The 13,205-nt window shown below is 54.8% G+C and overlaps 2 protein-coding genes across 2 annotated transcripts; both read left to right on the plus strand.

The window, feature by feature from the left end:
* Positions 1-1,731: 1,731 nt before the first annotated feature.
* Positions 1,732-5,327, plus strand: LOC132211015 (probable adenylyltransferase/sulfurtransferase MoeZ). The gene is made up of 3 exons (XM_059655257.1): positions 1,732-2,096; positions 2,753-2,861; positions 4,858-5,327. The coding sequence occupies exons 1-3, from the start codon at positions 1,986-1,988 to the stop codon at positions 5,220-5,222; spliced, it is 585 nt and encodes a 194-aa protein (XP_059511240.1). The 5' UTR covers positions 1,732-1,985; the 3' UTR covers positions 5,223-5,327.
* Positions 5,328-5,577: 250 nt separating this feature from the next.
* On the plus strand, positions 5,578-6,210 carry LOC132211023 (salivary glue protein Sgs-3-like). Its single transcript, XM_059655336.1, has one exon. The coding sequence runs from the start codon at positions 5,578-5,580 to the stop codon at positions 6,208-6,210; it is 633 nt and encodes a 210-aa protein (XP_059511319.1).
* The last annotated feature ends 6,995 nt before the right edge of the window (positions 6,211-13,205 follow it).

The raw sequence follows: 13,205 nt of genomic DNA on the forward strand, positions 1-13,205 counted from the left end.
TGCCCACTCCCTCAGCACTGACCCTCCGACAGGGCCCACTCCCTCAGCACTGACCCTCCGACAGAGCCCACTCCCTCAGCACTGACCCTCCGACAGGGCCCACTCCCTCAGCACTGACCCTCCGACAGAGCCCACTCCCTCAGCACTGACCCTCCGACAGGGCCCAGTCCCTCAGCACTGACCCTCCGACAGAGCCCACTCCCTCAGCACTGACCCTCGGACAGGGCCCACTCCCTCAGCACTGACCCTCTGACAGTGCCCACTCCCTCAGCGCTGACCCTCCGACAGGGCCCACTCCCTCAGCACTGACCCTCTGACACTGCCCACTCCCTCAGCACTGACCCTCCGACAGTGCCCACTCCCTCAGCACTGACCCTCCGACAGAGCCCCCTCCCTCAGCACTGACCCTCCGACAGTGCCCACTCCCTCAGCACTGACCCTCCGACAGGGCCCACTCCCTCAGCACTGACCATCCGACAGTGCCCACTCCCTCAGCGCTGACCCTCCGACAGTGCCCACTCCCTCAGCGCTGACCCACCCACAGTGCCCACTCCCTCAGCACTGACCCTCCGACAGTGCCCACTCATCAGCACTGACTCTCCGACAGTGCCCACTCCCTCAGCACTGACCCTCTGACAGTGCCCACTCCCTCAGCGCTGACCCTCCGACAGGGCCCACTCCCTCAGCACTGACCCTCTGACACTGCCCACTCCCTCAGCACTGACCCTCCGACAGTGCCCACTCCCTCAGCGCTGACCCTCCGACAGGGCCCACTCCCTCAGCACTGACCCTCCGACAGTGTCCACTCCCTCAGCACTGACCCTCCGACAGGGCCCACTCCCTCAGCACTGACCCTCTGACAGTGCCCACTCCCTCAGCGCTGACCCTCCCACAGTGCCCACTCCCTCAGCGCTGACCCTCCCACAGTGCCCACTCCCTCAGCACTGACCCTCCGACTGGGCCCACTCCCTCAGCACTGACCCTCCGACAGACCCCACTCCCTCAGCACTGACCCTCCGACAGGGCCCGCTCACTCAGCACTGACCCTCTGACAGTGCCCACTCCCTCAGCACTGACCCTCCGACAGTGCCCACTCCCTCAGCACTGACCCTCTGACAGTGCCCGCTCCCTCAGCACTGACCCTCCGACTGTGCCCGCTCCCTCAGCACTGACCCTCTGACACTGCCCACTCCCTCAGCACTGACCCTCCGACAGTGCCCGCTCCCTCAGCACTGACCCTCCGACAGTGCCCACTCCCTCAGCACTGGCCCTCCGACAGGGCCCACTCCCTCAGCACTGACCCTCTGACAGGGGCCACTCCCTCAGCACTGACCCTCCGACAGGGCCCGCTCCCTCAGCACTGACCCTCCGACAGGGCCCACTCCCTCAGTACTGACCCTCCGACAGTGTGGCGCTCCCTCAGCACTGACCCTCCGACAGTGTCCACTCCCTCAGCACTGACCCTCCGACAGTGCGGCGCTCCCTCAGCACTGACCCTCCGACAGTGCCCACTCCCTCAGCACTGACCCTCCGACAGTGGCCACTCCCTCAGTGTTCCCATCAGCACCTCACTGTTGATGGGATCTTGCTGTGCACCGCTTCATTGCTATGGAAACACATCACTCGCTCCCCGTTGTCTCACAGTGTCTGACCTGGTGGGCGTGTTATTGGCTGGAGCCCTGTCAATGTGCTCAGTGTCTCCCAGACCCTCAGCTGGAAGGTGGGACAGTGGGCTGTAGGGGCAGATGTCAGTGACGCGCTCGGCTGGCGAGCCCCCCACCCCAACGAGAGATTCCCATTTCCAGTCTGGAGCTGAGCCAGTGCCTGAGATTCCCGGGTCGTTACTGGTTAACCAGCTAGTTAATGACTGACCAGGTAGTTCCTGGTTAACCAGGCACCGGGGCCTAGCTGTGCTGACAATCAGCCTGTACCCAGCCGTGGGTGGCGCTTACCCTCCTGCCCCGGGGGTAGGGGGTGCCTGGGCGATGGAGCCAGTGACTGAGTGGATCAGACATCGCTTCCCCACGGTGGGGAATGTCTGTCCCAACCAGCTGGAGCAGTTGGTGAAGGAGAACAGGCAGCAGATCCTGATGCTGGTGAGTGAGGCCCAGCTGGGGCTCCCAGTCTGGGCAGCGGTTCGACCAGGGGAGGAATCACTCAGGGCAGTGCTTGGAGGGTGGGAGTGTGGCGGGTGGCAGTGCCCGAGCCTAGTGCTGCCCCTCGGTGAGGATCTCTGCTCTGGGTGTTTGACACCAGGGGAGTGGGTAAAGAATGGATCCGAATGGGAATGTTGGAAGGATTGTCCTGAGGGACCCTGCAGGTGTTGGGGGCAGGGGCCTTCGTGACACTCCCTTACCCACCCCCTGGTCCCTCACCCACCTCCAGGATACCCAGTCACTTCCAGGACTGTTACCCAACGCTGGGACCCTTACCCACCTCTGAGACCCTCACCCACCTCTGGGACCCTTACCCATATCCAGGGCCCTCAGCTTCCTCCGGGACCCTCAGCCACCTCTGGGACCTTCACCCCATCTGGGACCCTTACCCATGGACCCTCACCCCTCTGGGACCTTCAAACACCACCTGGCCCATCACTGCACTCACCCCTGGGAACGGCCCAAACGTCACTGCTGAAGAGCTGATGATTTCTTTCTCTGCTCTGATGATCTTTGATCCTGGGTTAAAGGGCTTGGTGGAGCTGCTATATTCCTGACGGAGAAACAGACAGATCCCTGTCCCCGTCTTGTTTCAGGATGTCCGGAGTCCCGCTGAGTACGAGGTCAGCCACTTACAGGGAGCCATTCGCGTTGACCCAGAAACCACCGACATGGATCATCTGGTCAAGGATTTGGGCCTGGCAGGTATGGGGCAGCCTAACTCCCATTCCTGGGTTCTCGAGCTCTCTGCTGTGTGGGTAGGCCTCGAGCCTGGGTGGTAGGGGGCAGCCTAACTCCCATTCCTGGGTTCTCGAGCTCTCTGCTGTGTAGGTAGGCCTCGAGCCTGGGTGGTGGGGGGCAGCCTAACTCCCATTCCTGGGTTCTTGAGCTCTCTGCTGTGTAGGTAGGCCTCGAGCCTGGTCGGTAGGGGACAGCCTAACTCCCATTCCTGGGTTCTCGAGCTCTCTGCTGAGTGGGCAGGCCTTGAGCCTGGCAGGTAGCGGGCAGCCTAATTATCCATTGGGTGGGTGATTGAAGGATGTTAATGTCAATGAGTATATTAAGGGGGATTAAGGTTCTCAAATGTTAGAGGGAAACTGCCTGGCAGTGGGTTGGACCAATGTTATTGAACATTATCTGAGGACTCGTGAATGGAGCTGAACATTGTGCAATCATCAGTGGACATCCCCATTTCTGACCTTATGGTGGAGGGAAGGTCATTGATGAAACAGCTGAAGATGTTTGGGCCCAGGACCCTATCCTGAGGAACTCCTGCTGGGATGTCCTGGAGCTGAGATGATTGACCTCCCACAACCACGACCGTCATCCTATGTGTCAGGTATGACTCCAACCACGGGAGAGTTTGCCCCTGATACCCATCGACTCCAGTTTGTCCAGGGCTACCTGACGCCACACTCGGTCGAATGCAGCCCTGATATCAAGGCCTGTCACTCTCACCTCACCTCTGGAATGCAGCACTTTCATCGATGTTTAATCCCCAAGGCTGTAATGAGATCAGGAGCTGAGAGGCCCTGATGGAACCCAAACTGGGCGTCACTGAGCAGGTGCTGCTTGACAGCTCTGTTACGGACACCTTCCATCACTTTACTGATGGTCGGGAGGAGACTGATGGGGTGGGAATTAGCTGGGTTGGATTTGTCCCGCCTTTTTATTTACAGGACATACTTGGGGCAATTTTCCACATTATCGGGTAGATCCCAGTATTGTAATTGTCCTGGAACAGCTTGGCACGGGGAGCGGAAAGTTCTGGAGTACAGGTTTACCACTGTTTCTTCATTCTGTCGGTGCGAAATGAATCTGTTGAAAACTGGCATCAGTAATACTGGGGACCACCTGGGAGAGATCAGTTTGGCTGAAGTTGATTTGGGATCTTTGCAAATCTTAATAAGCTTCTCTTGGCATGAATAATGAGAAAGTTTCAGGATATGTGAGCAGTCTTGATATTTTGAGATGTGTGTGCGTTTGTGTGTTGGATTTTTGTTACAACGGTGCATCTTAGAGAGTCCCAGTGAGCCTTGGTGTGTCTCTGTGTGTCTCTGTATGTCTCTCTGTCTCTCTGTATCTCTCTGTGTGCCTCTCTATGTGTCTTTGTGTGTCCCGGTGTGTCTCTGTGTGTCTCTGTATGTCTCTCTGTCTCTCTGTATCTCTCTGTGTGCCTCTCTATGTGTCTTTGTGTGTCCCGGTGTGTCTCTGTGTGTCTCTGTATGTCTCTCTGTCTCTCTGTATCTCTCTGTGTGCCTCTCTATGTGTCTTTGTGTGTCCCGGTGTGTCTCTGTGTGTCTCTGTATGTCTCTCTGTCTCTCTGTATCTCTCTGTGTGCCTCTCTATGTGTCTTTGTGTGTCCCGGTGTGTCTCTGTGTGTCTCTGTATGTCTCTCTGTCTCTCTGTATCTCTCTGTGTGCCTCTCTATGTGTCTTTGTGTGTCCCGGTGTGTCTCTGTGTGTCTCTGTATGTCTCTCTGTCTCTCTGTATCTCTCTGTGTGCCTCTCTATGTGTCTTTGTGTGTCCCGGTGTGTCTCTGTGTGTCTCTGTATGTCTCTCTGTCTCTCTGTATCTCTCTGTGTGCCTCTCTATGTGTCTTTGTGTGTCCCGGTGTGTCTCTGTGTTTCTCGGTGTTCTTCAGTATGCCCCATTTCCATGGCAGTTCACTGATGCCTGTGTTTTGTTTCCTGTCTGACAGGAAGTGATGCGGCTCAGACTGTGGTGTGTTACTGTACAGTCGGATTCCATGCCTCGCAGCTGATCGAGAAACTCCTTCTGTTTTTGGATGGAGATCGCAGACTGAGTTTTCAGAGAGCGATGACTGTTTACAATCTCGAAGGGGGGCTCCTGAAATGGGCTGAAGAGAAGAAGCCCCTGGTCGACGGTACCAACCACATTACCAGCCAGATTCACCCATACTGCCACATCTGGGCTCAGTTACTGAAAGCTGATTTCAAAGCTTCTCGCCATCAACCATCACCAACTCAACCATCCCAACCATCACCAACCCAACCATCACCAACCCAACCATCACCATCCCAACCATCACCAAGCCAACCATGACCAAGCCAACCATGACCAAGCCAACCATCACCAACCAAACCATCACCAACCCAACCATCACCAACCCAACCATCACCAACCAAACCATCACCAACCCAACCATCACCAACCAAACCATCACCAACCCAACCATCACCATCCCAACCATCACCAACCAAACCATCACCAACCAAACCATCACCAACCAAACCATCACCAACCAAACCATCACCAACCAAACCATCACCATCCAACCTTCACCAACCAAACCATCACCAACCAAACCATCACCATCCCAACCATCACCAACCCAACCATCACCAACCCAACCATCACCAACCAAACCATCACCAACCCAACCATCACCAAGCCAACCATGACCAAGCCAACCATGACCAAGCCAACCATCACCAACCAAACCATCACCAACCAAACCATCACCAACCCAACCGCCACCAAGCCAACCATCACCAACCCAACCATCACCAACCAAACCATCACCAACCCAACCATCACCAACCCAACCATCACCAACCAAACCATCACCAACCAAACCATCACCAACCAAACCATCACCAACCAAACCATCACCAACCAAACCATCACCAACCAAACCATCACCAACCAAACCATCACCATCCAACCTTCACCAACCAAACCATCACCAACCAAACCATCACCAACCCAACCATCACCATCCCAACCATCACCAACCCAACCATCACCAACCAAACCATCACCAACCCAACCGCCACCAACCCAACCATCACCAACCCAACCGCCACCAACCCAACCATCACCAACCCAACCATCACCAACCCAACCATCACCAACCAAACCATCACCAACCCAACCATCACCAACCCAACCATCACCAACCAAACCATCACCAACCCAACCGCCACCAACCCAACCATCACCAACCCAACCATCACCAACCCAACCATCACCAACCCAACCATCACCAACCAAACCATCACCAACCCAACCATCACCAAGCCAACCATGACCAAGCCAACCATCACCAACCCAACCATCACCATCCAACCTTCACCATCCCAACCATCACCAACCAAACCATCACCATCCAACCATCACCAACCCAACCATCACCAACCAAACCATCACCATCCAACCTTCACCATCCCAACCATCACCAACCAAACCATCACCATCCAACCATCACCATCCCAACCATCACCAACCAAACCATCACCATCCAACCTTCACCATCCCAACCATCACCAACCAAACCATCACCATCCAACCTTCACCATCCCAACCATCACCAATTAACCACGCCCCTCACCATGCTGCCAACTCTGTTTGTCCCGATTCTCCCCGTATTGGGTCAATAATGCCCACTCTTGTAATGCCTACACTCTCTCACGCCATTCATCATCAAACATGCCAATCACAGACCATTTGACCATAAAACGTAAAAGCAGAAGTAGGCCCTTCAGCTCATTGAGGCTGTTTCCACCTTTCAATGACATCATGGCTGATCTGATCATCCTCAACTGCACTCCCTTCCCCTCTTCATATGGCCCTTAATTCTTTTTCTAATTAAAAATCTCTCTCAGCCTTGAATATGCTTAAGGACCCAGCCCCGACAGCCCTCTGGGGTAAAGAATTCCACAGATTCACTCCCCTCTGAGAGAAGAAATTCCTCCTCATCTCTGCCTTAAAAGGATGACCCTTTATTCTGTGATATTGTCCTGTGGATCTGGACTCTCCCATGAGCGGAAAAGAACTTCCCACAATCCCCCCCAACATGTCCTCTAAGAACCCTGTAAATATGTCAATAAGGTCACCTCTCACATCGCTGAACACCATTGAGTACAGGCCCAATCCTCTCTACTTCTTCTTGTGAGCAAAGCTGCACATATTTCCGGGATCAGCCAAGTGAACCTTTTCTGGACTGCCCCCAGTGCTCGGTCTATCTTTCCTGAGATAAGGAACTGAGACAGTTTGGTGGATTCCAGCCGTGTTTTGACTAGGGCCTTGAAAAGTATAGATGCAGCGTTCATCTCGGCTATCCCTAGATTTTCATCGTATTTACGGATGACTCGTCCATAACATCGCAAACTAATCAGGTTGTTTTTCAGAGCAATGTCAAAATGATAACAGTCCAATGACAAAACCATTCTACACTGCCCCAGCGTGATCACCTTCAGATGCCAATAGATTTAATCATAATCCTTCAGCACAGAAACAGACCCTTCAGTCCAACCAGTCCGTGCTGAACATAATCCCAGACTAAACCAGTCCCTCCTGCCTGCTCCTGGCCCGTATCCCTGCAAACCTTTCCCACTCGAGCACCTATCCAAATGTCTTTAAATATTGTAATTGTACCTACGCCCATCACTTCCTCAGGAAGTTCATCCCACACACGAACCACCCTCTGTGTAAAACATGTGCCCCTCTTTTCTTTTTTAACTCTCTCTAATCAACGGTGATAATGCAGAAATGTTACAAAGACAATGTTTAAGCTCCAGGTGAAATAAATAAACATATACGTAACAGGGTCTTGTGAAAAAAAACCTAGATTTTGAACAGGGAATTTAAGAATAGATAGAACTCAAGATAGAACTAAACACCAAAGCTTTAGGTGGAAAACATAGGATTGGAAACACTGGTGTCTTACGCAGTTTTAGCAAAACCTCCCCAGAGTGTATATCTGCACAGAATCCGAATCTTTACTCGATCATGGATGTGGTCACAAAGTTCCGAGCACAGAAACAGGCCAATCGGCCCACATGCTGTGTACTGCGCTGTCCCGCTCCACCTGAGCTTCCCCTGCCCCCGGCTTCGCCTCACCCTATCATGAGATCCTTCAAATCTTTTCTCACTTGTGTGTTTATCCAGCATTTTCTTCGACCAGTGAAGATGACAGATTCCAGGGCACTCCACCCAACCACCGGCAACCTCTCCACGTCCCACCAGCCCCCACCCCAACTCCCACTGGCTGCGTTGAGGCCTAGTGCCCTCGACCCCGGTTCCCGAGGCAGCCAATCTGTTGAGTCGCCTGTGCAGTGTTACGTGGGCATGTTGCTTTTCCTGTGGGTGTTAGATTGATGCCTTGGAGCGTTGGGGTTGGGGTGGGGGGGGGGGGGGGGGGGGCGCGGTAGTTTTGCAGTACAAAGCCTCCGTGCGCCCTGCCCGAGCTGGGTGAGCAGCCTGGCTGTGTGTGTTTGCACTAAAGAGGCCCTCAGTACAGTCCTGATAACCGCGAGATCTAACTGAAAGCATCCGGTGCCAACAGGGATGGCATGGCATGGGAAACAGGGCACGATATAGACGCTATGGGTGTGCAGGGAGGTGCTGAGTGCTCAGAGAGAGGATTAGCAGCGGCAGGACTCAGGCCTGGTCCTGCACAGTCTCGTTGCTGCAGCCTCTCAGGGCACGATGCAAAGCTTGTGCCATGCACATGGGTCCAGGAGATGCCATCAGCATCTCAAGGGGTTGGCAATTATGAGATAACACTGGAAATGGGCGTTGCCTGGAGGGGTGTGTGGATAGTGCCCATGGATCATGGCCTAAAATGCCAGCTTGTGGACAGCGTCCCGGGCAGCTGAGGTGACTTTGCGAGAATGACGAATGACATTTGTACCGAAACACAGTGAAAAGGTTGGTTTGCGAGTGGTACAGGGAGATCAGAAACATGTAGGCAGAGGTGTGCAGGGTTACGTTGCACAGGGAGTGCGCTGGGTCAGAGCAACATGAGCAAGAACAGGGCTATCTGAGTCCGATGATCAATCAGATAACAGCCAGAAAGAAGCTGTTCCTCAACAGGTGGTTTATGTGTTCAAGCTTCTGTATCTTCTACAGGTTTCTGTGCCCCAGTGAGGGTCAGTGTGTGTGTGGGACAGTACCCCAGTGAGAGTCAGTGTGTGTGTGGGACCGTACCCCAGTGAGAGTCAGTGTGTGTGTGGGACCGTACCCCAGTGAGAGTCAGTATGTGTGTGGGACCGTACCCCAGTGAGGGTCAGTGTGTGTGGGACTGTACCCCAGTGAGAGTCAGTGTGTGTGGGACTGTACCCCAGTGAGGGTCAGTGTGTGTGTGGGACTGTACCCCAGTGAGAGTCAGTGTGTGTGGAACTGTACCCCAGTGAGGGTCAGTGTGTGTGTGTGGGACTGTACCCCAGTGAGGGTCAGTGTGTGTGTGGGACTGTACCCCAGTGAGGGTCAGTGTGTGTGGGACTGTACCCCAGTGAGAGTCAGTGTGTGTGGGACTGTACCCCAGTGAGAGTCAGTGCATGTGGGACTGTACCCCAGTGAGGGTAAGTGTGTGTCTGGGACTGTACCCCAGTGAGGATCAGTGTGTGAGGGACTGTCCCCAGTGAGGGTCAGGGTGTGTGGGACTGTACCCCAGTGAGAGTCAGTGTGTGTGGGACTGTACCCCAGTGAGGGTAAGTGTGTGTCTGGGACTGTACCCCAGTGAGGGCAAGTGTGTGTCTGGGACTGTACCCCAGTGAGTGTCAGTGTGTGTGGGACTGTCCCCAGTGAGGGTCAGTGTGTGTGGGACTGTGCCCCAATGAGGGTCAGTGTGTGTGGGACAGTACCCCAGTGAGGGTCAGTGTGTGTGGGACTGTACCCCAGTGAGAGTCAGTGTGTGTGGGACTGTACCCTAGTGAGAGTCAGTGTGTCTGGGACTGTACCCCAGTGAGGGTCAGTGTGTTGTGGGACTGTACCCCAGTGAGAGTCAGTGTGTGTGGGACCGTACCCCAGTGAGGGTCAGTGTGTTGTGGGACTGTCCCCCGTGAGGGTCAGTGTGTGAAGGACTGTACCCCAGTGAGAGTCAGTGTGAGTGTCAGACAGGACCCCAGCGAGAGTCAGTGTGTGTGTGCGACTGTACGCCAGTGAGAATCAGTGTGTGTGGAACTGTACTCCAGTGAGAGTCAGTGTGCATGGGACTGTACCCCAGTGAGAGTCAGTGTGTGTGGAACTGTACTCCAGTGAGAGTCAGTGTGTGTGGAACTGTACTCCAGTGAGAGTCAGTGTGCATGGGACTGTACCCCAGAGAGAGTCAGTGTGTGTGTGGGACTGTACCCCAGTGAGAGTCAGTGTGCGTGGGACTGTACCCCAGTGAGAGTCAGTGTCTGTGTGGGACTGTACCCCAGTGAGGGTCAGTGTGTGAGGGACTGTACCCCAGTGAGAGTCAGTGTGTGTGGTACTGTACCCCAGTGAGAATCAGTGTGTGTGGGACTGTACCCCAGTGAGGGTCAGTGTGTGTGTGGGACTTTACCCTAGTGAGTGTCAGTGTGTGGGGGACTGTACCCCAATGAGAGTCAGTGTGTGTGGGACTGTTCCGCAGTGAGAGTCAGTGTGTGTGTGGGACTGTACCCCAGTGAGCGTCAGTGTGTGTGTGGGACTGTACCCCAGTGAGGGTCAGTGTGTGTGTGGGTCTGTACCCCAGTGAGAGTCAGTGTGTGTGGAACTGTACCCCAGTGAGGGTCAGTGTGTGTGGGACTGTACCCCAGTGAGAGTCAGTGTGTGTGTGTGGGACTGTACCCCAGTGACGGTCGGTGTATGTGGGACTGTACCCCAGTGAGGGTCAGTGTGTGTGGGACTGTACCCCAGTGAGGGTAAGTGTGTGTCTGGGACTGTACCCCAGTGAGGGTCAGTGTGTGAGGGACTGCCCCCAGTGAGGGTCAGTGTGTGTGGGACTGTACCCCAGTGAGAGTCAGTGTGTGTGGGACTGTACCCCAGTGAGGGTAAGTGTGTGTCTGGGACTGTACCCCAGTGAGTGTCAGTGTGTGTGGGACTGTCCCCAGTGAGAGTCAGTGTGTGTGGGACAGTACCCAGTGAGAGTCAGTGTGTGTGGGACTGTACCCCAGTGAGGGTAAGTGTGTGTCTGGGACTGTACCCCAGTGAGAGTCAGTGTGTGTGGGACTGTACCCCAGTGAGAGTCAGTGTGTGTGTGGGACTGTACTCCAGTGAGAATCAGTGTGTGTGGAACTGTACCCCAGTGAGGGTCAGTGTGTGTGTGGGACTGTACCCCAGTGAGAGTCAGTGTGTGTGGGACTGTACCCCAGTGAGAGTCAGTGTGTGTTGGACTGTACCCCAGTGAGGATCAGTGTGTGGGACTGTACCCCAGTGAGAGTCAGTGTGTGTGTGGGACTGTACCCCAGTGAGAGTCAGTGTGTGTGTGGGACTGTACCCCAGTGAGAGTCAGTGTGTGTGTGGGACCGTACCCCAGTGAGAGTCAGTGTGTGTGGGACTGTACCCCAGAGAGAGTCAGTGTATGTGTGGGACTGTACCCCAGTGAGGATCAGTGTGTGAGGGACTGTATCCCAGTGAGAGTCAGTGTGTGTTGGACTGTACCCCAGTGAGGATCAGTGTGTGGGACTGTACCCCAGTGAGAGTCAGTGTGTGTGGGACTGTACCCCAGTGAGAATCAGTGTGTGTGGAACTGTACCCCAGTGAGAGTCAGTGTGCGTGGGACTGTACCCCAGAGAGAGTCAGTGTATGTGTGGGACTGTACCCCAGTGAGGATCAGTGTGTGAGGGACTGTATCCCAGTGAGAGTCAGTGTGTGTTGGACTGTACCCCAGTGAGGATCAGTGTGTGGGACTGTACCCCAGTGAGAGTCAGTGTGTGTGGGACTGTACCCCAGTGAGAGTCTGTGTGTGTGGGGCTGTACCCCAGTGAGGGTGGGTGTGTGTCGGACTACCCCCAGTGAGTGTCCGTGTGTGTGTGGGACTGTACCCCAGTGAGAGTCTGTGTGTGTGGGGCTGTACCCCAGTGAGAGTCAGTGTGTGTGGGACTGTACCCCAGTGAGAGTCAGTGTGTGTGGGACTGTACCCCAGTGAGAGTCAGTGTGTGTGGGACCGTACCCCAGTGAGAGTCAGTGTGTGTGGGACTGTACCCCAGTGAGAGTCAGTGTGTGTGGGACCGTACCCCAGTGAGAGTCAGTGTGTGTGGGACTGTACCCCAGTGGGAGTCAGTGTGTGTGTGGGACCGTACCCCAGTGAGAGTCAGTGTGTGTGTGGCACTGTACCCCAGTGGGAGTCAGTGTGTGTGTGGGACCGTACCCCAGTGAGAGTCAGTGTGTGTGTGGGACTGTACCCCAGTGAGAGTCAGTGTGTGTGTGGGACTGTTCCCCAGTGAGAGTCAGTGTGTGTGTGGGACTGTACCCCAGTGAGAGTCAGTGTGTGTGTGGGACTGTTCCCCAGTGAGAGTCAGTGTGTGTGTGGGACTGTACCCCAGTGAGAGTCAGTGTGTGTGGGACCGTACCCCAGTGAGAGTCAGTGTGTGTGTGGACTGTACCCCAGTGAGAGTCAGTGAGTGTGGGACCGTACCCCAGTGAGAGTCAGTGTGTGTGGCACTGTACCCCAGTGAGAGTCAGTGTGTGTGTGGGACTGTACCCCAGTGAGAGTCAGTGTGTGTGGCACTGTACCCCAGTGAGAGTCAGTGCGTGTGGGACTGTTCCCCAGTGAGAGTCAGTGTGTGTGGGACTGTTCCCCAGTGAGAGTCAGTGTGTGTGGGACTGTACCCCAGTGAGAGTCAGTGTGTGTGTGGGACTGTACCCCAGTGAGAGTCAGTGTGTGTGTGGGACTGTACCCCAGTGAGAGTCAGTGCGTGTGGGACTGTTCCCCAGTGAGAGTCAGTGTGTGTGGGACTGTTCCCCAGTGAGAGTCAGTGTGTGTGGGACCGTACCTGACTATGATTGAGCGTTTTCTGATTCACTTTTTGGGACGTTAGTAATGGACACTTCCAGAGTTGTTTAGCTAGAGAGAGCCAATTTATTACAAGCTTCACAAGAGGAATATTCGGAGACATGGTTTCCCTCATTTAGTTACTGAGTGATCACCCAGCTCCTGGAATGAAAATTCATTGTCCCCGTTTCGATGGCTCGCTCTCCGGCAGTGACCCCTCCCTCAGTTCTCTGTCAGCGGTCTGTCAGACAGATCCCCCTGCAGATCCTCAGAGAGGGGCCCTGAACTCTGGCTTTACCAGGCAGGCCCACGTGTTATCGTACGGGTGGACAAGCTTCGTCGGC

This window comes from Stegostoma tigrinum, chromosome 27 (assembly GCF_030684315.1).
Source record: "Stegostoma tigrinum isolate sSteTig4 chromosome 27, sSteTig4.hap1, whole genome shotgun sequence".
Lineage (NCBI taxonomy): Eukaryota > Metazoa > Chordata > Chondrichthyes > Orectolobiformes > Stegostomatidae > Stegostoma > Stegostoma tigrinum.

Excerpts from the sequence above, each read along its gene's own strand:
- LOC132211015 (XM_059655257.1), top strand. The coding sequence starts at position 1,986 with ATGGAGCCAGTGACTGAGTGGATCAGACATCGCTTCCCCACGGTGGGG. Across the intron at positions 2,097-2,752 it reads GGCAGCAGATCCTGATGCTG|GATGTCCGGAGTCCCGCTGA; the intron begins GTGAGTGAGGCC and ends GTCTTGTTTCAG. Across the intron at positions 2,862-4,857 it reads CAAGGATTTGGGCCTGGCAG|GAAGTGATGCGGCTCAGACT; the intron begins GTATGGGGCAGC and ends CCTGTCTGACAG.
- LOC132211023 (XM_059655336.1), top strand. The coding sequence starts at position 5,578 with ATGACCAAGCCAACCATGACCAAGCCAACCATCACCAACCAAACCATC.